The 23,657-nt window shown below is 40.9% G+C and overlaps 1 protein-coding gene across 3 annotated transcripts in view; it reads right to left on the reverse strand.

Moving 5' to 3' along the window:
* Positions 1 to 23,657, reverse strand: part of LDLRAD3 (low density lipoprotein receptor class A domain containing 3) — a 115,167-nt gene that overhangs the window by 54,912 nt on the left and 36,598 nt on the right. For 2 of the 3 annotated variants that reach the window (XM_069858117.1, XM_069858115.1), the window contains exons 2-4: positions 22,955 to 23,101; positions 6,128 to 6,253; positions 3,287 to 3,421 (exon numbers count right to left, since the gene is read on the reverse strand). In XM_069858117.1, the coding sequence (XP_069714218.1) occupies positions 3,287 to 3,421; positions 6,128 to 6,253; positions 22,955 to 23,101 (408 nt within the window). The remainder of the gene's footprint in view (positions 1 to 3,286; positions 3,422 to 6,127; positions 6,254 to 22,954; positions 23,102 to 23,657) is intronic. The other variant, XM_069858118.1, reaches the window with a different exon arrangement.

A 23,657-nucleotide genomic window follows, 5' to 3' on the forward strand; every position in this document is an offset into this window, starting at 1 on the left:
ATAAAATGCAATTAAGAGAATAAATTAAATACAGTCCTAGAACCAAACAAATTTACTTGGTTGTTGAAAATTGTTAAAGAGGAGTAATTCTCTTCCAAATGAGTGGATGCCTGTTGCAGAGCAGGAAATCCCCCCAGCAACACACAGGCCCCAGTAGTACACCCAGAGCAGCTAATGTGAATAATTAGCACTGTCAGCTAATTCAAGGCATAGGGAGAGATCTTGTAGTAATAAGAGTAAATTGGAGAGGAAATTTCCTGGATTAAGATAATTAACTATAGAACAGGAACAGAAATTTCCAAATGCTGCAAGTGTTGTTAAAACTGGTATAAAATCTTGGAAAGAGCAATTAATATATGCGATTCATGTGGATAACCCAAGCAATTACATTCTCCAATACACCACATTTCAGACTAAGGAAAAAGTCCACCCTTATTACTTCCATGCTGGAAACCAAAGTATAGCTGGGGTGGAATTAAAGGAACAGCTCTGAAGTCTACCATGGCGGCTACAGGAACAACAAATATCTACTGTTGGGAATGATAACAGAATTGCTTGATTTGCTGCTAAATTGTCATGGTTTAAGCTTTTAAACTGACACTTTCCCCACTACATACAAACTTCTGTAAGATATGTAACATGCAGTTACAAGTGGTAAGGAGAAAGGAACGTGGGAACTTGTTCTCAAAAATTCCTCCCATTTTCACAGATAAATCCTGGGGCTCCTGTCTCCCTTCCCTCAAATTAATCCATCCCTGCTTATGACGTATCTTTATAAACCTATAGCTTCTGGGTCACATCGAATTCCAGCATGCTAGCAAAGCTATTATCCATCAAGGACAGCGCATCTTGAAGTGTTCCATGTCAAAGCTGGTTCAATACTTTTTTCAGTAGGGGGTCACATTCCTGGTCACAGGGTCACAGCCTGCAGAGCAACCCTTCTTGACTAAAAAGATCTTTATGCATGGGGGAGTATCTGACAGAAACCAAACCGATATTGCACTGGAGCTTTCCAATAATGACAGCAAGATAAAGGAGGCCTTTGAAGTTCCTGTAGGAGTAGGAAGAGGTGTTAATTTAAAAAGCTTGTCAGTATACCCAAGAGTAAAAGGAAAGCTAAGTATAAATAAAACACACTTCTATTCCACTTGTTATCAAAGTATCTCAAAATGGTTTGCAAACATTGATTAAGTCTCACAACACCACCCTGAAGCAGAGAAGCATGGATAAAGCTTTACTATCAGTAATTCTGGGAGCATTTAGTTTACCCGATCTATGCCCTCTCTTCCCCATCTGTTAAATGTACACGATGACACTATCATACAGTGGTTCAGAAGCTTAGTGATTTCTGTATCAATACATTTTTAGATAGAAAAATAGCACACAAGGGCAATCTCATAGGTCAGACCACTAAATTACAATGAACTACAGCTATCACGTTTGACATAACATAGCTAGTGGGAAGAAAACCGTCTATCTTCATTTTATAATACTCTATAGTTTGGGTACTTAGGCACAGAGCAAAGCAAGAGTGCTTGAGTTCTAGTTAGGATTCTTGGGTACTGTGTTAACATGAAACCTACTGTAATTACAATAATTAGATCTCCTGTAGAAAGAATTGTATCCACAGTACCCTCCATATCTCAATTAACACAAAGTAGTTGCTGTGTTCAGAAGCCATGACAGATAAACCTGTCAATGCAAACTCCAGAGGGAATAGTCTTGCACATTCAGATGGGAAGCCAAGCACATTGAACAGTATAATCCTCACTTTGAAAGACAGGTACACGAGCATTGTCTACTTACAGACAGCAAAATTGCAGTTCAGGGAGGCTCTGAACTGCCAAAGGGTAAAGACAATCACATACATTCCACATAATCAGCATTTCACTTTGGAAACTCCTTATCCCCAACCCTGTACTTGGGCTTTTTTTTTTTTTTCCAAAATAAAAAAGCCCACAAACCATAGCTGTTCTGATGAGAAAGACTTCCTTCTTCTTTGTTTTGGCATCTTTCATGCATAGAATCAGACACAATTACATTACTTAACCCTATTACTAATCTGACTTTTCCAGAAGGACAAAGATAAAGACAAAGTAATAGCTTCATGAAATACAGCTCTCTTCTGCTGAGCCTGACAGTCACTTCCAAAAGCAGACAGTCATGACAACAACCTGGAGGCAATCCAGCCAATTAATCTGCAGAGGAAGCAATCATCCCAACTGCTGCTTTAAGCCGTAGAAGAAAAAACAAACAAACAAACAAACAAAAACAAACCACCAAACAAAGAAAAATCACCAACAAGAAGAAACCTTACCACCCACTTATTGAGCTGCCTTAGGCCTGTAGTGAAAAACAACCCAGCCCCCGGCACAGGGACAACAGCATTGCTGCTCTGGTAATACACGTGCACCAGCCCCTCACCAGCCCTTTCCTCCCCTCCCAGATGGCAGGGGCAGGCCAGACCCCTCTCGCGGAGGTTCTGATCTGAGCAGAGCTATGTTCCCAGGCTGCAATGTAGCCCAGCTAGCAGGCAGGTTACCAGGATGACCTCTATAGCCCTTACACATGAAGCCAAAGGAAAGAGCCCATAGGTCATACAGAGGAATGGCACAGAAGATTGTCACATACTACTGCCATAAACCTTGTTTTTTGGCACTGTTGTTGTGTGTTTTCCCTCTCCCCCTGTGAGCTGTTGCAAATATTTAGCACCATATTAAGCTCAGAATTACTTTCTCTTCCACAAAGGACTAAATCATAAGTGCACGTAGATATTAAATTCATTCTCCTCTAACTTCCCTAATTTCTCCTTCCCTCATATCCAGCTTCATGTCTCTTCATGTTTCCTGCTTTCTATGGGCCCAAGCACATTACACCTTCCCTGCAAACATCCATCTCCCATTTTTTTGCCTACTCTGATCTCTCAGTAGCAACTCCAAGAGCTGATGCCCAATACACATCATTGGTTAACCTCCAGTCATTCATACATACTTCATGTTTTATAAAATAAAAAGTCACAGAAAATAAAACTGAAGAGCATTAGACTTTTAGCATGAATTAAAAAAAAAAAAAAGTCAGACTGTGTTTTGAGATTCTCACAAGACTCAAAACACAACAAACAAATTTTCTTCCTTGTCCTCATCCTTTTTTCTAAATACAGAAACAAGGAAACCACAGCTCCAGTCAACAGTAGGCAAGCCAAAGAACTGTATTTTCTACTGAGCCTGTTCTATGTTAATTTGAGTTGGTATAATACTGCAGAATAAAATAAAACCCCTGTGCCTACCTTGAGGGCTTTCACAACTTTCTTCATCACTGTTATCTTGACAGTTATTTTGACTGTCGCACACGAAGCTTTTATCGATGCAAAGACCATTTTTACAGTGGAATCGGGCAGTAGAGCAAAGCAAGGGATTTGCTGCTGTGAAGAGAGGAAGGGAGATCTTTCATTAGAAATTCTCTTACCCAGGCAGTGAAATAGCCATTAAGCAATCAGCAACAACATGTCACAACTCCACAGTTGGTCAGTTTGCTGAATATGTGGGAGTAACTTGGCAATCAAAGCGATTTTGTCTCTCTAAGCAGAGAGCGCGGAATTTCCAATTCATGAAAGATTCATTACAGTTAGCAGAAATTTAGTCCACCCACAGTTGTAATAAGATTTCTGTTCATTTGCATAACAGCTCCTATCACAATCACTGTTTGCCGATCAGCATTTGGTCATATTGAAGATGTGGCACTGTCTACCATACACACTGCCTATTGCTTCCCATTACAACAAACTCAGTTTAGCTCAAGTTTCATACTATAAGTCAACAACCACGACTGAGAACTGCCAGGCAGTGGTTTATTTACCTCTGCTTCCGTGTTTTTCCACCTTCCCAATTTTCCTCACTATTTTGACAGGGTACAATGGCAATGCTGACATTTCTCAACTTCTCAGTGTTTGAATTTCAATTCCATTTTAAAAGTAACATGCAAGTTACAGTAGCACCCAGAAAATCCTTTCATGTGAGGCCCAGTGTTGCACACAGAGCAAAACCAGAATAGGATTTAAGCAGACTCAGGCAGGGCAGTCTTCTCACATATGCCAAACCCAATAGTAAATACTCGGTAAGATGCTATGTACGGTTTCATTTAAAACTTAAGGCAGTGCAGTTTTCACCACTTCTAGTAGATTCACCACAACCTAGTAGATTACATCACAACTTCAACAGGTCTCACTGCCAAGGAAGTTTCCTTGACATTCAACTTAGTTGTCTCTTATCTAATTTCATCCCTCCACTCTTAGCCATACAGCGGCACACATAACTACATAATGTCTCCTCAAACAGTGTTTGCACCCTTCATATACAGGATATATAGCCTTATCTTCCAACACAGTCATCACCTAGCTGAGATATGCATAATTTAGCAATTTTTAATACCTCCTTATAAATCAATCTCTCAATCTGTTAATAATTTTTGGTGCTCCTCTTTGAGCTGCTGCCAGATTTTGGTAATAAAGTGACTGAAACTGAGTGCAACTTTTCCAATTCAAAAAAAGCTGTTTAGATGCCTTGTCTGCTTTAAAGTGCTTCTCTATTACAATAACAAATGGGATTACATTTCCCAAATACTAACTGGCTTCCTATTTTTTATTCTTTGAAGTAAGAGCTGCCTTCATAGAGTCTTTAAAAAAAATAATCATAAAACTGTGCATATAACCTGCAGTACATATAACAAAGATTCCCAATTTCCCCAGCTCCCCGGAAGTATGTTTGTCATGTTCATGCTAAATCTCCTTTGGTCTGAAACTGTTGCACACTTGTACAGCACACTAATTTTCCAGGTTACTTTAGGGCCTACAGTGTTCTTCCTCAACATAAGCAAAGCAGTAACTAAACTGTAAGGTCCCGTTGGATGTACACACTACAAGCTCATGGGTAATTATGTCATTCATAACCAGCTCCACAAGCTGGTACATTTTCTGTTGAGACCTGCCACTTGTTACTCTAAGAATACCCTAAAGGATATTCAAAGCACTTTTGTTAGAATTTCTTTCTAGTCTGCTTGTTTAAGCATAATCCAAAGTTATTTCACTAGCCTTCAATCTTCTTTCTGTAGCTTCACTTGCTCCACAGAGGTCTTATCTCCCTGCCACAGTCCCCTCAAGGCCAGACTCAACAACAGATGGCACCTTAAGAGATGTTCATGCTGTGGGGTAAAGCACAGGAACAAGAAAGGCAAGAAGCAGACAGTGACAGATCACTGTAAAGACTGCACCTTTTGTTATCTTTGAAAGCTGGTGTCTGTTGTCCTCCTCCTGACCTTTCAATGTCATTAAAAGGAAAAACTCTGGCATGCTCCAGCAAGAGAATGAGCAAGTATTGGCTGTAAGCTTCCACCTACAGATCCATGCTTTTAGAAGCTCCTGATGACAGCAACAGAACAGCTGGCTTGAACATAAACTTTCTTTACTGCTATGACATATCCCTGCTAGATTTACAGATACAAATGGATCTATGCAGCCACACACAGAGGCTTTAGCCCCAAGTCAAGTAGTACTTCAGATTATCTTTCAGCTTTGACTTCACTGCAAGCTGCTGAACAGCAGATCAAGCTAGTGCATTTGCAGGCACGTCTGACTTGAGAACCTCCTTCTCCTTCCAAAAACTTGTTTGACTAAGTAACCCTTTATTTGCTTGTTTGATGTTTGAGAACATGTAAAAACAGAGAAATGTGCTGATGAACAAATAGGTCATATTTTTCATTGACAAGAAACAGGCAAATAAAAATTTAACCATTTAAAGCCATATTTTATGTTGTCCAATTTGAGTTACATTTGAGTACAGAGAACTTGTTCAAAGCAAACATACAGCTTAAATCTCAGTTCAAAGTAACAAAAGGGACTTGAAGTACCATACAGGCATTATAAACAAAACAAGTCTGAGCTGTACCTTAGGGGTAAAAAAAATAAAGACAGTCATTTACAAAGTGTGAAAAGCACCAGCATCATATAGGTTGTAAATGACAAGGAGAATATTTGACTTAGAAACTAAAGCCTAGTGAATGCTTACTTTCTAAGTACTGTTAATTACTTGAAAGAAAAAGAAGCACCATCATGGGCAAGCAGACTCATACTTACTGCAGTTTTCTTCATCGCTGCCATCAGGACAGTCCTCAAAGCCGTTGCACCGGAAGCGGCCAATGATGCAGTGGATCCCACTGGCACAGGGGAAGAACGTGGCACCACATTTGGATTTGGCTTTTGCTGGAAGATATAGACAGAAGGGGGCAAAGACAAGGGAAACAATTTACAAAGGCTAGAGATACTTCTGTAGCAGTACAGGTTTGGATGCTCTAGGCAGCACTGGTGGCACCAATGTTAGGCACCTTCCAAGCTCCCTGCTTGGAAGTTATGGCCTGCTTTCAACTGCTTCAAGTTTTTTTGTGAGAATTCACTTGCTTGGACTGACTTTTTCCCAGTTTGTATCATTTCCAGAATGATCGAAACATTAAAACAAAAGAAGTCAAATGACCTCTCAAAACAAATTTACACTGCTCAATGCTTTGGTGTACAGGTTTGTAAAATCAGCAAGCAGGTACTCTTAACTATCCCTTAAAGACCCACATGAATCTGAGTAATTTAGAAGCATTGGTCATACTTCACCAAGAACAAGAACAACCATCTCTTTGCACTGAAGTCTGCTGTAAATGTCAGTGCCCCAGATATAAGTCTAGGGCAGAGATATCTAAGCAGGTCCTCAAGTGGCAAACAACCCTCAAAGGCAAAGGCCTAGCTGGACTGGTCATAGCCCATGCCCAACCTGTGGCTATGTGTCATTGTAAGTCCAAAAAAACACTAAATAGCAGCAAAAGGCAGGATTTTGAACGCCACTAAGCTTCCCTTGCTTGCTCAGAGAAGCCAAACTGCGAAGAGACCACTGCAGACAGAGATAATTGGCATGGCAGCAAGTTCAGAGAATCTGGATGCAAACTTAGGCTAAGACTAACATAGAAAGAACAAGGAAACAAGTGGAGAAAGAAAGGAGGAACACAGAGATATCAAGTTAGTGTCTTTGTAAGAACAAGAAACACAAGAGACCTTCATTAAAAGTATTTTTCAGGCTGCAAAAGTTAAACTCAAGAAAGAAAATGCTATAATTAACACTGCCTTTATTCAGCACAATTCACATAAAATTGGGTGCAAAAGAAACATGAGTTATATAAATTGCATGCCTTGCCGCACTCCTCTCCATCATGCATTGTACAGTTCTTCAAGATAGAAAATATATCTATTTTATAGTACCAGCACAGCTATTCATATAACACGAAATACTAACAATAGCATCAAAATGTGTTTAACAAATTACTACAGAATCTCTTTATAATCTCAAGTACTTCACATTTTTTACTTCACTGCACAGAAACTCTTAACAGAAAGAGAACACTGCCCTCAGCTAGAGGGATGCAGATGTCTTGTGGTATAAGCAGCCTAGAACTAAAAAAAAAAAAAAAATTAACGAGACATGGTAAGATTATTTTTGTCCCTTTGCTTTTCCAAATCAGCTTTTTCAACTAGCACATAATACAATAGACAATATCACAGGATGCTGAACTCTTCAAAAAGTCCATTTTAAAGCCAAGCCAGTCAGTGTGGAAAAAGCATGCTGGTAACTGCAGGAAGGTATGTATGGTGCAATGTGAACACGTGGTAATACCACACATGGACCATTAATGGGAGAGCACCATAAAAGAAGCCAGCTTCATAATGTGCAGGCGTTTTGAGTAAATGTTTCCTACTCCTACACCAAATCTACAAGAAGTATTTACAGTTCCCAGGTTTTGAGTTGAGATAGATCTGGAGATCACAGTGACAGGCAGTCTTTTTATGCTTGGACAGTCAAAGGCACTCCCCTGAAAATGACTGATGCTGGTGACTGAGAAATACCTGGGTCTGCAAATTGACCCATGGACAGGAACATGGCCAGAGTTAAAAGGGAAAATTACAGAAAGAATAGATCGTATTGATAAGGCACCTTTAAAACCATTTCAGAAAGTTGACATCATGAAACAATATGCAATTACCTGACGAATTTACTTGGCTGACCAAGCAGATGTGAAAGCCAAGTACCTTGAAACCTTTGACTTGAAAATAAGATATGCTGTCAAGGGTTGGCTCCATCTTCCTTTAAGTACCTGTAATGCCATCCCATATTCCAGCACTCAGGATGGCAGGCTGGGCATTGTTAGATTATCAGCGCTAATTCCCAGGATACAAGCCTGAAGACTGCATTGTATTGCACAATCTTTGGATGATTGATTAAGGATTTTTTAAGAAAAGAGGGTATTGATAAAGAATATGTGAAACTACAGGTGACAGCTGGTGGCGATAAAATAAAGATTCCATCTACCTGGGACCCGAGATCTACAATGGTAATTTCAGAGATATCAGGTGAGGATAAGCCAATCTCAAAATGGGAAACGTCTGCTTCTAAAACCATCTTTCCAAGACCTTGTAACTGGAGAAGAAGGGAATTCATAAATTGGACTAGGGTGTTTTCTCAGCGCCTAGGCATTAACATTTTTGAGAATGATAAGGTCAGTAACAACTGGATTATGTATTATAGGGGCATTCCTCACAGAAAACTCTATGAGTTTCTACAGCTCTACAATTATAGGCAAATGTCTACCCCACAAAATTGTTTTTACCTAGGGGTGAACAGGAAACCAATGTAAAATCTTGTAGTCACTGCCTGGCTGAGACAGAGTCCTGCAACCATTTAATAGGATATTGTCCTCTGGCAGAGGACACAAAGATTAAAAGACAATTTAATTTGTGAGATCTTAGGTAAAGAAGCCAAAAAGAAAAATTGGATAGTGAAATGGTGATTTGTAAATGGTGGGATGGAACATCAACTGTTAGAAACAAGATTAACAACTAAGATAACTGTAACAACCCTTCTTGCCACCCAGAGTCGTTGAGATTGACCGCTCAGATATGGCCACACCTTAACGACTCTGAGCTGCTTTGATTTCACTCCCCCTGGATACACAATGAGGCTCCAGGAATAAAATATGCTTGTCATTTTGGGAAAAAATATGAATTTGAAAACAATTCCATGTATAAATTTTCTGTGAAATCACTGCTTGGCAGAAGCACTCTGAGGACAAATCCGGAGTCTTCTCTAGCGCTGAATAAAGTGTACCTGCTTTAATGGTTAAATTAAACTGTTAAGAGTAAGTTTCTTTGTTTCAATAGTATTTGCAGAACCATTTACAGGAGACAGTAAGAAAGAATTGTATAAACTGGACTCGATAATAGTTAAAGGACATGCCACAATTGTTATAGATGTAACCATCAGATATGAGAGTGAATTAACATCTTTAAAGGAAGCGGTTATTGAAAAAATTTAAGAATATGAACATTTAAAAGAACAAATCTGTGAATTAATAAACACATCATCTATACATTTGTTGGCTTCCCCCTAGGTGCACATGGAAAATGACACAAAGATAAATTTCAAGGTATTACTGTAAATGGGACTCTCCAATCCCAACGAGAAAAAAATTGCTAAACATTTATCATTACGGCATTGTACTCACCAGTTGATATCATTCACATTTTTGCAGGTAAATCACACGCGTCATGTGAATAATTGTTTTCCTCCCACCAATTTGTTATTCATTTAGGTTAAGTTGGATCAGGCCTTGGGCAGCCTGATCTAGTGGGACGTCCCTGCCCATGGCAGGGGGGTTGGACCTAGATGATCTTTAAGGTCTCTTCCAACCCTAACTATTCTATTATTCATGTTAATTCAATAAAGTTAATTCAGTTTTAATTTGGACAGAATGGTAAACAGTAATGGAATCTTTACAAAACGTGTCATCTTTGCACTGGACGAGCCGCCTTTACTTAATTCAGAAAAGGAGCAAATACTTGTATGTGTTCAATAACTAACCATAAGGCACATCAATACGCTAATCTGCACAGTTTTTAAGGCCAGGACACGGTCAGGGACAACCAGAGTACCGACCAAAAAAGTATATCCAACAGGGACAAACAGCTTCAGCATTTGTTTGAAGGGATCTTTTCTTCCAAATTAAGTGGAGCTGGAGCAAAGCCTTCTTCCATCACTCAGCAGAGTGCATATAAACTGTTTTAAACCACAGCTACAGTAACTCTTCCTTGATTTAGTGTCCTCCAAAAGGAAATTCCTGCAGTTTCTCTCTTACATGTTTTTCTTTATTACACCAGTAGTTTTCAGTTAGAATTATGAAGTGTAAAGTGAGTTTATCACTGAATTTCACATATTCAACTACCACTTTTTCTGAAGAGTATCCAAGGCCCATTTGGAGGGGGGAGTGAACCCTTACTTTGTGGAAAAAGAGGTGGTAAATTACCCTGAAGCAGCTGCCTTACTTTTATACTTAACACTAAGGGCAATGGAAAACTCTCAGCCAAGACATCCAAGTCCCTATGATTCTCCGCATAACTTCAAAGAGCAACTTCTGTGTCATTTTTAAGATAGAATAATCTCAGCTAATTAACTAACTCAATAATCACAAGTTTTGCAGCAATACCATACCCCAGTCTTAAAGAGGTGTCAGTGAACCACTAGGCACTGGAGAAGCCTCCTCTGACTCCATTAGCCATGGGAAGAAATTGCTCTTCTCTAAACTACTATTCTAATCTCTTAAAAAGAAAAAAAAATCAAATGTGAAGCAAGTGGTAAAGATAGTAGCAGAGAACTGCTCGCCACAGTATTCCCCCCAGGCTGGTTTGCTTAAGTTGAAGAAAACCACCCTGGCAGTTGTACGCGCAAGTGTAAGTATGTCCTTATGCCAAGCAGAAACCAATCCTCCCAGCCTCTTTTTTTCAAGGCTCTAAGAAACAGTAACTCCCATCAGGACCAGTTGTACATTCCACTGAAGACATGACAGTTTGCAGCATTAACAGAAAACCTTTTTACTATCTTTAGCCAACTGTGAAACTGCACTGTTTTTCAAAAAGCGCAATCCATTTTATTATTTCACATCAAACATGAACAAATGCAGTGGGAAAAAAATCAGATTTGGCATATACTGTGTAAAACCTTATAGTGTATAGATATCCCCTTGTATAAAAGTTATTCTGACACTCCTGACTTGGCTACAAGTACAAGGTACACCCCCTTCAGGTATTGGAAGGTCACTATAAGGTCTCCTCAGAGCCTTCTCTTCTTCAGGCTGAACAACCCCAACTATCTCAAAGCCTGTCCACTTATGTGAGGTGCTCCAGCCCTCTGATCATCTTTGTAGCCCTCCTCTGGATCTGTTCCAACAGCTCCATATTGTTCTTATGTTGAGGATTCCAGAACTCGACACCATACTCCAGATGAGGTCTCACAAGAGAGGAATAGAAGGGCAGAATCACCTCCCTTGACCTGCTGGCCATGCCTCTTTTGATGCAGCCCAGAATATGGTTGGCCTTCTGGCCTACGAGCACACATTGCTGGCTCATATCAAGTTTCTCATCAACCAGCAAACCCCAAGTCCCTGTCCACAAGGCTGCTCTCCATCACAGCATCCCTCAATCCTGTATTTAAACCGCGGATTGCTCCCGATCCAGGTGTAGGATCTTGCACTTGGCCTTATTGAACCTCATGAGGTTCACACAGGCCCACTTCTCCAGCTTGTCCAGGTCTCTTTGGATGACATCCCGTGGCAACTGCAGCACTCAGCTTCGTGTCATCTGCAAAATTGCTGAGGGTGCATTCAATCTCACTGTCTATATCATTGATGAAGATGTTAAACAGCACTGGTCCCAGTATAGACCCCTGAGGGACATCACTTGTCACAGATCTCCATATGGACATTGAGCCACTGACCACTACTCTCTGAAGGTGAACATCCAACCAAGTCCTTACCCAACAAATAATCCACCCATCAAATCCATCTCTCTCCAATTTAGAGAGAAGGCTGTTGTGAGGGACCATGTGGGGGCTTTGCAGAAGTCCAGACAGATCACATCTGTCAGTTTTCCACATGTCCACTGCTGTGATTACCCCATCATAGAAAGCCACTAAGCTGCTCATACAGCCCTCCGTGAAGCCATGCTACTAATTACCTCCCTATCCTCTATATGCTTCAGCACACCTTCTAAGAGGATCTGTTCCATGACCTTCCCAGGCACACAGGTGAGGCTGACAGGTCAGTAGTTCCCCATGTTGTCTTTTCTGCCCTTTTTAAAAATGGGCACAATGTTCTTCTTCCAGTCACCAGGCTCTTCTCCCAATTGCCATACCTTTTAAAATAATATGGAGAATGGCTTGGCTACCACATCGGTCAATTCCCTCAGGACTCTGGGATGCATCTCATCAGGTCCCATATTTGTTCAGGTTCCTCAGGTGGCCATGAACCTGATTCTCTCCTACAGTGGGAGGTGTTTTATACCCTGGTCCCCATCTTGTTGTCCCATGACCCAGGAGGGGCAAGGAGAGCAGTTACCAATGAAGACTGAGGCAAAAAAAGTTGAGTACCTAAGCCTTCTCCTTATCTGTTGAAACAAGGTCAACGTTTTCATCCATCAGTAGGGGTACGTTTTCTTTAATCTTCCTTTTCTCACTGACATACCTGTCTGTAGAAGCCCTTCTTGTTAGTCTTCACTTACCTTGCCAAGTTCAACTCCAGCTGCACCTTGGCCTTCCTGACCCTATCCCTACACAACCAGACAGCATCCCTATACTCTTCCCAGGTTCCCTGTCCCGCTTGTACTGCCTGTGAAGTTGCCTCTTGTTCTTCAGTTTAGCAGGTCTTGACTCAACCACAACGGTCTCTTCCCTTCTCTGCCTGAATTGCTACATCGGGGGACTGAGCACTCTTGCACTTTATGGAAAGCATCCTTAAGTATTTACCAGCTCTGTTCTGCTCCCCTGTCCCCAAGGACCACATCCCAAGGGTCCTACTGAGTAACTCCCTGAAGATCTGGAAGTCTGCTTTAGATATCCCAGTAAAATTTTACCACTATACTGGTAGATTGCTTAAAGAAAAGACATTATACATTTACAACAGGTTGAGTTTCTCTTAGAGAAGTCAGTACACAGACTTGCTTCTTCTTCAGGGAAGAAGCTTTCTGACCAAATCTTACAGCTGAGCCAGCTAGTCCATACCTCCAACATTTCACACCTACTGGCAGTGAACAAGGCACTGCTTATCGCATGCAACAGGTGCAACAAGCACCCCACACAATGCAGCTAATAGGACAAGCCCATTCCCTTCTTTTAACTCTACAAACATTTTTATTCTAAAATATTTCTCAATTATTTTCCATTTTGGAATGAAGGTAATGGGATGTAGCAGATCCAACAGCAGACATCTTGTGACAACCTGCAGCTAGAAGTAAGCTGCACAGTATTTTAGCATCAGTATCTTTGAACTCAAATTTTTGCCTCAAAATCCCTCCAGGCAACAATCATGCGAAGTAACTTTATGCTGCTTCACATCCACAAATTTCAGTCCAACACTTATTGTCACAGTGGTGTTCCCCAGGGCTCAGTACTGGTTCCAGTTCTGTTCAATATCTTTATCAATGATATGGATTAAAGGACTGAAAGTACCATTAGTAAATTTGCAGATGACATGAAACTGGGAGGAAATGTCGATCTGCTCAAGGGTAGAGAGCCACTACAGAGGGATCTGAACAGGCTGGATCAATGGACTGAGACCAACAGGATGAAGTTTAACAATAGTTCAACACTTGGAACGCAACAACCCCATGCAGTGCTACAGGCTTGGGGAAGAGTGGCTAGAAAGCTGCCTGGCAGAGAAGCACCTATTAGTGTTAGCTGACAGATGGCTGTATATGAGTCAGCGGTGTGCTCAGGTGGCCAAGAAGGCCGATACCATCTGGGCATCTATCAGGCCACAGAGTGGCCAGAAAGACCGGGGAACTGATTGTGTCCCTATACTCATCATTGGTGAGGTCACACCTTGAATACTGTGTTCAGTTTTGGGCCCTTCACTACAAGACGTTGAGGTCCTGGAACGTGTCCAGAGAAGAACAATGAAGCTGTTGAAGGGGCTGGAGAACAGACCTCACGGGAGATGATTAGGGAACTGGGATTGTTTAGCCTAGAGAAAAGGAGGCTGAGAGGTAACCTTATCACTTTCCTGCCCAGGGAGGTGGTTGAGTCACCATCCCTGGAAGTATTTAAAAGACAGGTAGATTAAGTGCTTACGGGTACTGTTTAGTAGTGGACAGGCACAGTTGGACTCAATGATCTTAAAGGTCTTTTCCAACCTAGTGATTCTATGATTCTATGAACAACAGATGATGATATATCAATCTAATCAAAATGCAATTATTTGCATGCTACAAGAGAATCTCTCCAGACAAAATGTTGTGTGCAGATTCTGCATTACTGCAGAACCACAGGTATCTTCATGACTTTGACAGTGAACCATCTTAAACTTCTCTGCTGTTGTTAATTTATGTTGAGGGATGCCACAGCCATATCAGACAGCATTGTAAATCCAGTCTCTCTTGATGCATGCAAGGTGAGATGCAACATTTCAGTAAAGACCCTACAAAAGAAGTTATAGGTAACCATCTTTTAAACTTGTTCCTACCCTTTGAAAACATAGACTCTGATTCTAAGCTCTCCAATCCAGCTATTTACTGACCCCCATATCTAGAGGAAACCATCAAGAGAGATTGAATAATTAGCACCACGAAACCTTTTATGTCCCTGCATAGAACTATACTAAACAGCTATTCCAATTGCTCTTACACATATAAATTCCTGAAACTGAGATTCAAATGAAACATTCATCATGGTCACTTCATTATAAACCTTATTATAACTACTAAGTATTTGGTTGGTTAATCGTGAGTGAAAACAAGAGTTAAACTTAGACTATCAAGCTGGAATTAAGAGCCATCTGAGTAAGTGACAAAAAAAAAAATCAGCAGCTGGCTTGCAGTACCTTCATGACTAACGCAGATGCTCATTTATGCATACTTAGCTTTAAGAAATCTGATGTTTGTCACCTACCTGCAACAGATGCCAGGTCAACCAGGAGATAACAGGACACAGCAAGAAAACCAGAAGGAAACTTAAAAGCACTCAGCAATCATAAGCTGTGAATAGAAGTCCAGAAGCCTTCCATGGGCATACATACTACTATCATAATACTTAAAACTATTTTTATAGAGGAATTCCTAGCTTTCTGCTGTATATTCTAGTTCTTTAGAAAAAGTGTTAACTTCATTGCCTTTTACACAAATTATTACTGGATTATAAATAAGAACAGGACTACTAAAGTGTTTTTGTACGGTTTTGTAAGATTGTAACACCTGGCAGCCTACCACATGACAATGCTTACTCCATTAACATAAATACACAAAATCTACTTTGACTGTAGCTCTTAATTGCCATCATCTTTCCTGGGTGCAACCTTTGGCAGAATGCTTCTCTCTTTCTTAGATTTAGCCCTACTGTGAAATTTTTCTCCTTCCATATATTAACACAGAATCACTAGGTTAGAAAAGACCTCCAGGATCATCCAGTCCAACGGTTCCTAACAAGCACTAAACCATATCCCCGAGTACCTCATCCACCCATCTTTTTAATACCTCCAGGGATAGTGACTCCGCTTACCACCAGTCTCTGGGCCCGGCCATCCAACCAGTTTTTCCACCCAGGAGAACATGCGCCTGTCCAGGCCAGAGGCTGACAGTTTCTCAAGCAGAATGCTGTGAGAAACTGTGTCAAAGGCTTTACTGAAGTCCAAGACGACTACATCCACAGCCTTTCCTTCATCCAGTAGGTGGGTCACTTGGTCATAGATCAGGTTAGTTTGGCAAGACCTGCCTTTTGTGAACCTGTGTTGACTGGGCCTGATCACCCAGTTCTCTTGCACGTGCTTTATGATAGCACTCAAGATCACCTGTTCCATGACTTTCCCCAGCACAGAGGTCAGACTGACAGGCCTGTAGTTTCCTGGATCTTCCCTCCAACCCTTCTTGTAGATGGGCACAACATCAGCCAGCCTCCAGTCCAGTGGAACTTCGCCAGTCAGCCAGGACTGCTAGAAGATGATGGAAAGGGGTTTGGCAAGCACATCTGCCAACTCACTCAATACTCTTGGGTGGATCCTATTCAGTCTCATAGACTTGTTAGTGTCCAATTAACCCCACATACACTGTAAGTAGTCAGTAAAAAAAGAAATCCCTACTTATCAGCTTCCTTACAGACTTACGCTTTCTCCATAGACCCTTAAAATGCACTAGATGTAGTGTAAGGTTGGGCACCACAAAGACAAGACTGTTAGTCCTGTTTTTGAATTCCCTGATTGTACTCTCAAAAAAACCATAAGCCCCATGCTTCCACCATTTCAGAGATTTTTGCAGGAACACAGAATTTTAAAGTACTCAAGTTGCTGTAATTACACTAGTTCTTTTAATATATTGCTTTTATATTTATCTCTATGCTTTTATTTTGTGTCAGTCAATATTTGATGGCTAGCTCAGTTATTTGTGTCAATTATTCAGCTGTCTTTGGACATATCCATTTGCAGCAGAGGCTTGTCACCATCTCCAAAACTGCACATAGTGACCAAAGTTCACAGCCACCTTAGCCTCTGGTGAGTACCATGAGCCACGTCACAGCCACTCTACACACACTTCCTGAAGTAGAGGATATAGATTTGATGAACTAAAGAATACAAGCCTAGCTCTAATACTTTTGAATGGTGCCAGACTCATAAGATAAAATCCTCAAAGTGACAAAGTGATTTTGATGCTAGAGATCCTTTTTTTATGTTGGTTTTTGTTTTTTTAAATGACAGATTACTAAAACACTTCCTTGCAAGTATTCATTATTTGCCTATTTATCTTTTCCAAAATGTGGTAAGCTTTTGATACAACACACACTTCACAGCTACAATTCACACCACTATAAGCTGTTAGCTAGCAATAGAGAATCCAAACTTACCAGAAACCAGCCTTAGAAAATTCTCAAGGCCGAAAGTGCACCAGGCTAGCAGCAACAGACTGCAGCAGATGAGGTGACTCCTGGTATGCAACCAGAACAGATAGCTCCTAAGCTATGCAAACAATACCTATGAACTTCACAGGTAAGTCCTGTTGGTAAAGATTCTACATTTGACAAGAGGAGATTCAGCTTTGATTATAACTCATTTACGCAGCTAAAAAGCAGCAGCACTAGTAGTAGTAGTTAAGAGGCCACTAACATTTAAAAGAAACCTGCATGACTGACATCGGAAAGAACTGTGTCAGACAACAGGACTCATTTAAAAAACAGTCCTACCAAGGGCCAAAGATAATGGCATCATATTCCCTATCATGCACTAACCTCACGGAAAATTGAGCAATACAATGGACTACTAAAACTACCCTAAAAGCACTGGGGTGTGGCACGTTCAAAATTTGGGAGAAGCCAGCTGGCTAGTTAACATCAGGGGATCTATTAATTGACCTGGTCCTGCTCAATCAGACCACTTACATACAGTACAAGAGGATAAAGTCCCTGTGGTGCACAAAAGGAATTTGTTGGGGAAAACTGGGTTTCTCCCTGTTTTGGGCAAAGGCAAACCCATTTGACTGGCTGCTTTTGCTCAAGGGCCTGGATGCAGTGGGTAATACTTTAGTATGATGAAGTTCCACATTTATACCAAGGAAACTTAACTCTGGGTGAAAATGCTCAGTCTTAAACTGCATAATGTTAATTGCTACATAATACTAAGAGTGTTTAGTAAGTGTCTATAAGGATAATAATCTAGCTTAACTGCATAGTATCCAACAATCTCCTCGAGGTTGACATCTCTAACCTGCAGCCTATAGGCATGACAACGAATCCTCACACCATTCCTTGTGTCTTGAGAGAGTGTTATAACAGATGGAGATCTACAACCATGAACTTAAACTTTTGTGTAGATAAAACATGGATTAGTAATTTACATATATATTTTTTGAAGATACAAGCAATAATGACCTGAGCATGATGTAAATGGTATGGAATGAGGGGTGGCATGTTCTGGTTTGAGCTAAAGTAGAATTGATTTTCTAAGTTTTCAGCTAAGCCTCAAAGTAACTTCACTTTCTGAAAAGTTACTACATGTTTTTCAAACAGTGTCCATCTCCAGAAGTGGTAACTGCAGAAATGATTTATGATTATCAAAGTAATGGGGCATCGGTATGCAGAAAGTCCATTACTTATACCTATTTCTACAGATACCGAGGTTACTTTTCAGTTGGTAAAATGCCATAAGTCAGAGGCAAAAAAGGGTCACACTTGCACGGAGGAGTGGACAGGACAGGTGACCCAAAACTGATCACAGTATTCCATTCCATTTCTATCAGACTCAGTATAAACTGAGGGATCACAAGGGTCAGGCTCTTTTCTTCGATAGTTCACATGAAAACTCTGTTTGCCCTTTTGCCTCTGATCCTGGATCCACGCATTCCTGAATCCAGTTCCTGAGTATGGCTCCTGTCTGCTGCTGAATCCAGTCCAGGATCTTTCCCTGTGCCTGCTCTGCAGAATCAGTGGTGACACAGAGTCAGCAGGGTAGTTGATTTTGTATATATTTTATTGTTTTCTTACTATTTATTTTCCTTTTTATTATTTTTGTTTCATTAAAGCTGCTTTAAGTTCTAGTTTCCAATCCACAAGTCTTTCTCTCACGCATGCAACTTCCTCTAGTGGGCATATCAAAGTACACTATACTTGCCTTCACAGAAATACCAGTACACAATACCAATGAACCCTATAACTAAACTTGTATTCACCTACAAACACGTCAAAGCAAGGTTGAAAGGCTTTCCATGTGAACTAGGTAGTCGATAAGGCATCACAGACAGAGCAACTTAAAGCAAGTGTTGGAACAGGTGCCCAGTGGGACTATGGACTCTTGAAATGGTGATTTGTGAGATGGAAAGTCAACTGCAATGTGTTAAAACAAAATTAACAACTAAGATAACAATAAAGGATTCTTATCTTCTTGTCACCCAGACTTCTTGAGACGAACTGCTCAGATATGGCCAAGCTTTAGTGACTCTGGATGGGGTTAATTTTAACTCCCGGGTTCGCAATGAAATTCCAGGAATAGAATCAGAATCACTAGGTTGGAAAGGACCCACAGGATTATCGAATCCAACCATTCCTATCAAACACTAAACCATGCCCCTCAACACCTCATCCACCTGTCTTTTAAATACCTCAAGGGGTGGTGACTCAACCACATCCCTGGGCAGCCTGTTCCAGTGCCCAATGACCCTCCCCATGAAAAACTTTTTTTTGATGTCCAGCCTGAACCTCCCCTGACAGAGCTTGAGGCCATTTCCTCTTGTCCTGTCACCTGTCACTTGGGAGAAGAGGTCAGCACCCTCCTCTCCACAACCTCCTTTCAGATAGTTACAGAGGGCAATGAGGTCTCCCCTCAGCCTCCTCTTCTCCAGGCTAAACAACCCCAGCTCTCTCAGCTGCTCCTCGTAAGACCTGTTCTCCAGCCCCTTCACCAGCTTCATCGCTCTTCTCTGGACACGCTCCAGAGCCTCAACATCCTTCTTGTAGTGACGGGCCCAGAACTGAACACAGCATTCAAGAAGCAGTCTAACCAGTGCTGTGTACAGAGGGAGAATAACCTCCCTGGACCTGCTGGTCACACCGTTTCTGATACAAGCCAAGATGCTATTGGCCTTCTTGGCCACCTGGGCACACTGCGAGCTCATGTTCAGATGGCTGTCAACCAACACCCCCAGGTCCCTCTCCTCTGGGCAGCTTTCTAGCCAGTCTTCTCCTAGTCTGTAGCACTGCACAGGGTTGTTGTGCCCCAAGTGCAGGACCCGGCATTTGGCCTTGTTAAACCTCATGCCATTGGTCTCAGCCCAGCGGTCCAGCCTGTTCAGATCCCTTTGGAAAGCCTTCCTACCCTCCACAGCAGATCGACACTTCCACCCAGCTTAGTGTCATCTGCAGACTTGCTAAGGGTGCACTCAATGCCTTCATCCAGGTCATTGATAAAGACATGGAACAGGGCTGGACCCAGCACTGAGCCCTGGGGAACCCCACTTATAACTGGCCTCCAGCTGGAGTTAACTCCCTTTACTACCACTCTCTGTGCCTGGCCATCCAACTAGTTTTCCACCCAGGAGGGTGTGCACCTGTCCAATGAGGAGGCTGGCAGTTTAATTATAAGGTGTGCTTGTCATTTCATAGACAAACTATGAATATGAAGACACCTCTGGGTATATACAGTTCTCTGAAATCACTGTGCCACCGTCAGGGAAGGAGGTGGAGAATTCAGGAGTTGAGGAAGAGGGTGGTGGTGGGAATGTGTTTTTTGGGGGATTTACTTTTGTTTCTCAGTATCACCTATAGTTTGATTGGTAATAAATTAGATGGACTTTTCATCAAGTCTGTTCAGCCAGTGGCAATAACTGGTGAATGAACCCTCCCTGACCTTAACTCAAATCTTTGTTTCTTTTCATTCTCTCTCCTAATAGGACTCAGAAGGGGGAGGGGTGAGTAAGCAGTTACTTGGTTATTTGCTGCCCACTGGGGCTAGGGGCCATGTGGCTCTTTGCTGTCAGCTGTGGGGGGGCTCAAAAGCCAATCAAGTGTGCTGAAAGTATTTAAATAAAAAACAACAGACAGTTCTGCAGAAACTTAAATTCATAGTTGCAGTATAGCCTAGATCAGTGAGGTTTGAGTCTGTTGTGACAAGAACAGCTTTTATAAGCTGTCATTTTATAGCCATTTATATTTTATTGTCAGTTAGTATGTTCATTACTGTCTGCAACTCACTAGATCCAACTGATTTTGGAAAGGAAACTTTTGAACAGAGTCACAAAGCATATTTTCCTGTTTCTGATTCACAGGTAACATCCCAGTCCAGCCTTCACTAAAAAAAAATCTTCATTAAGATTTTCTAACTGTACCCGGTGAAACAAAATCCATGCAAGGCAGAGGATTGTGGAGACATTTTACAGAGAAGAAGGCCTGGATGCTGTGGGACTGATTAATACTGAGCAATTCTAACAAGGCCTTGAAACAGAGAAAGGAAAGAAAAACAAAGGCCAGTTAGGTGAGCACAAGAGACAGCCCTCTGATAAACAAAGGCCAGCTGAAAGGAATACAAGAGCTAGTTCGGTGGGAACCAGTAGCAACTGAAAGGAAAACAATGGAAGAGAACTACTAACATAGTTAATTTTAGTGTAATTTGGTTTTCTAGCACGCACTAAAAAATAATAGCCAATAATATGTTAGCAATAGCTTTATGGACACTTACCTTTAGCCAATAATACACTGTAGATACCCTCGTGGGCACCCAGTTATGTAACTAAAAAGGGTATATAAAGAAACAGCTGACTCAATAAAATGCCTTCGATCCATCAGATTGAAGTACGTGCTTTAATCCCCTCAGAGGATGACAGCATTCTTAAGAGACAGAAAACCTCCTCGTTTGTATCCTATAAATACAGAGGAGTGCTATCATTCAGCTTCTTTTCAGAAGCAGTAAGAGCACACTGAAAGTCATACCAGCAGCATATTCAGAGGCCAGGCAAAGAGGAACCTGAGAGTCACACAGCTGTTGTCACCTCAGGAACATCTCAATAAAAGGCAAATGCTGAACTTTGGACATTTTTTTATTCTTGCCAAAGCTCCCACTAATATAAATTCTGGTAAGGCTTAAACAGACAAGCACAATCAAACCTTACAACAGATCCACTCTTTCCTAAGATATGAATATCTAAGTAAAAAAAAAAAATTAATTTGTCTTCAATGTTGCAACACAAGCCTGATGCTTTATAAAGACTGCATAGTATCAGGTATTTTATATAGCTACTTGTAATGCCTTAGAAAGAGAAAAAGCTCCCGGGCTTAAAGCCAAACTATGAATGGAGATTTTCACAGCAAAGTTTTAGAGTAAGGAGGCTTTAACAAGGGATGGATAACTACAGTTAAAGAAGAGGCATAAAGTCAAAGTAAGAGCATTTAACAAAACATGGTATTTCTAGTCAGTTAATTCGGAAAACGCTATTCGTTATTCCTTCTGTTTCATAAGCAAAATTAATTATGTCTTGGAAAGGTAAGCTTCTTATAACTCAGTTTAAGTTCAGTGAAAACCTCCACAAACTATATATGCAAAGGAGCAACATTTATTTTATGAAAAGCAGTAACTTACTTCTCAGAAATTTCTCAGTCACTCTAGAACCACATGAAATTTGAGGGGTTTCTTTTTCACTCCCAACAGGATTTCACAACATACTATTATGATAACCTCGCTGTCTGGGTAAATGTGTGTAGGCTAGAAAGTTTCATGCTAACTAATGGATGAGTAACATTAACGAAAGTCTAACTGATGTTAAGAAAAACATTAAATCACAGGAGAACAAATCGGACTTTTTTCAGCTCTCTATAACTGGAAGTTCCGTAGAGAAGATTAAAACTAGTAAACATTATTAGACAATTCATTTGGTCCATTTTACAGAAAGTTAGTTTTAAGTTTCAAAGAGTTAAGAAGTACATTTTTACAGAAAGAACAAAAATAACAGGATAGAGTCAACAATTTTGAACTGAAAGTAACTAGTCTTGATGGTAGCAGGTCAACATATAAAACCAGGCCACTGTGCTGAAGCAGTATATGCAGGATCTCTAAAAATTACACAGCATAATTCTTCCACTGGAAGAATCATAACTTGAGCCTGTCTCAATTTATCCATCTGTGAGTAGGGTTCAGTTACCTGCTACCAAATACTGTACTAAAATTGGACAATCTGAAGAACCCTGAGGTTCTTCATACCTGAGATAATAAGAGATGTACACTGTTCCAAGCAATAGGTAAATTAAGAAATTGGCAGTAGCTTTGTTACTTACCTAATCTACACTACAGAACACAGAAGTAACACTACCTAGCCAAGTCTTGTGATATTAAGCACATTAACATCATAGCAATCATCACTTACAGCATTCTTTCTCATCACTCTTATCAAAACAGTCCGGCAGCCCATCACACTGCCAAGCCCCTGGGATACAGTGCCCGTTACTGCACATGAAGTTTCCAGGAATGTTGCATTCATTTGTGAAGTTATTCCCAGGCAACAATTGGCTCTCTACGACAAAGGAAAAAGGGGAAAGTTTACAGGGGATTTTTGAAAAGGCATCAAAAGCAGACACAGAACAAGCTTTTTATTTGTGGTTAAATGAAGATGAGATAAATAATCTTGATCCTGGTATTTTGTCCCAAGTACAGTACTTGTTAGCACTTTCCTTTTCCAAAATTATCATTTTACCTGTTCTCCATTCAAACTACTCACTTTTGAGATTTTGTTCATACTGTTTTCACAGAATCACAAGGTTGGAAAGGACCCACAGGATCACCAAGTCCAACCATTCCCGTCAATCACTAAACCATGCCCCTCAAAACCTCATCCACTTGTCTTTTAAATACCTCAAGGGGTGGTGACTCAACCACATCCCTGGACAGCCTGTTCCAGTGCCCAATGACCCTCCCTGTGAAAAAATATTTTCTTATGTCCAGCCTGAATCTCCCTTGGCACAGCTTGAAGGCCATTCCCCCTTGTCCTGTCCCCAGTCACTTGGGAGAAGAGGCCAGCACCTTCCTCTCCACAACTTCCTTTCAGGTAGTTGTAGAGAGCAATGAGGTCT

Source organism: Phaenicophaeus curvirostris, chromosome 5 (assembly GCF_032191515.1).
Source record: "Phaenicophaeus curvirostris isolate KB17595 chromosome 5, BPBGC_Pcur_1.0, whole genome shotgun sequence".
Taxonomy (NCBI): Eukaryota; Metazoa; Chordata; class Aves; order Cuculiformes; family Cuculidae; genus Phaenicophaeus; species Phaenicophaeus curvirostris.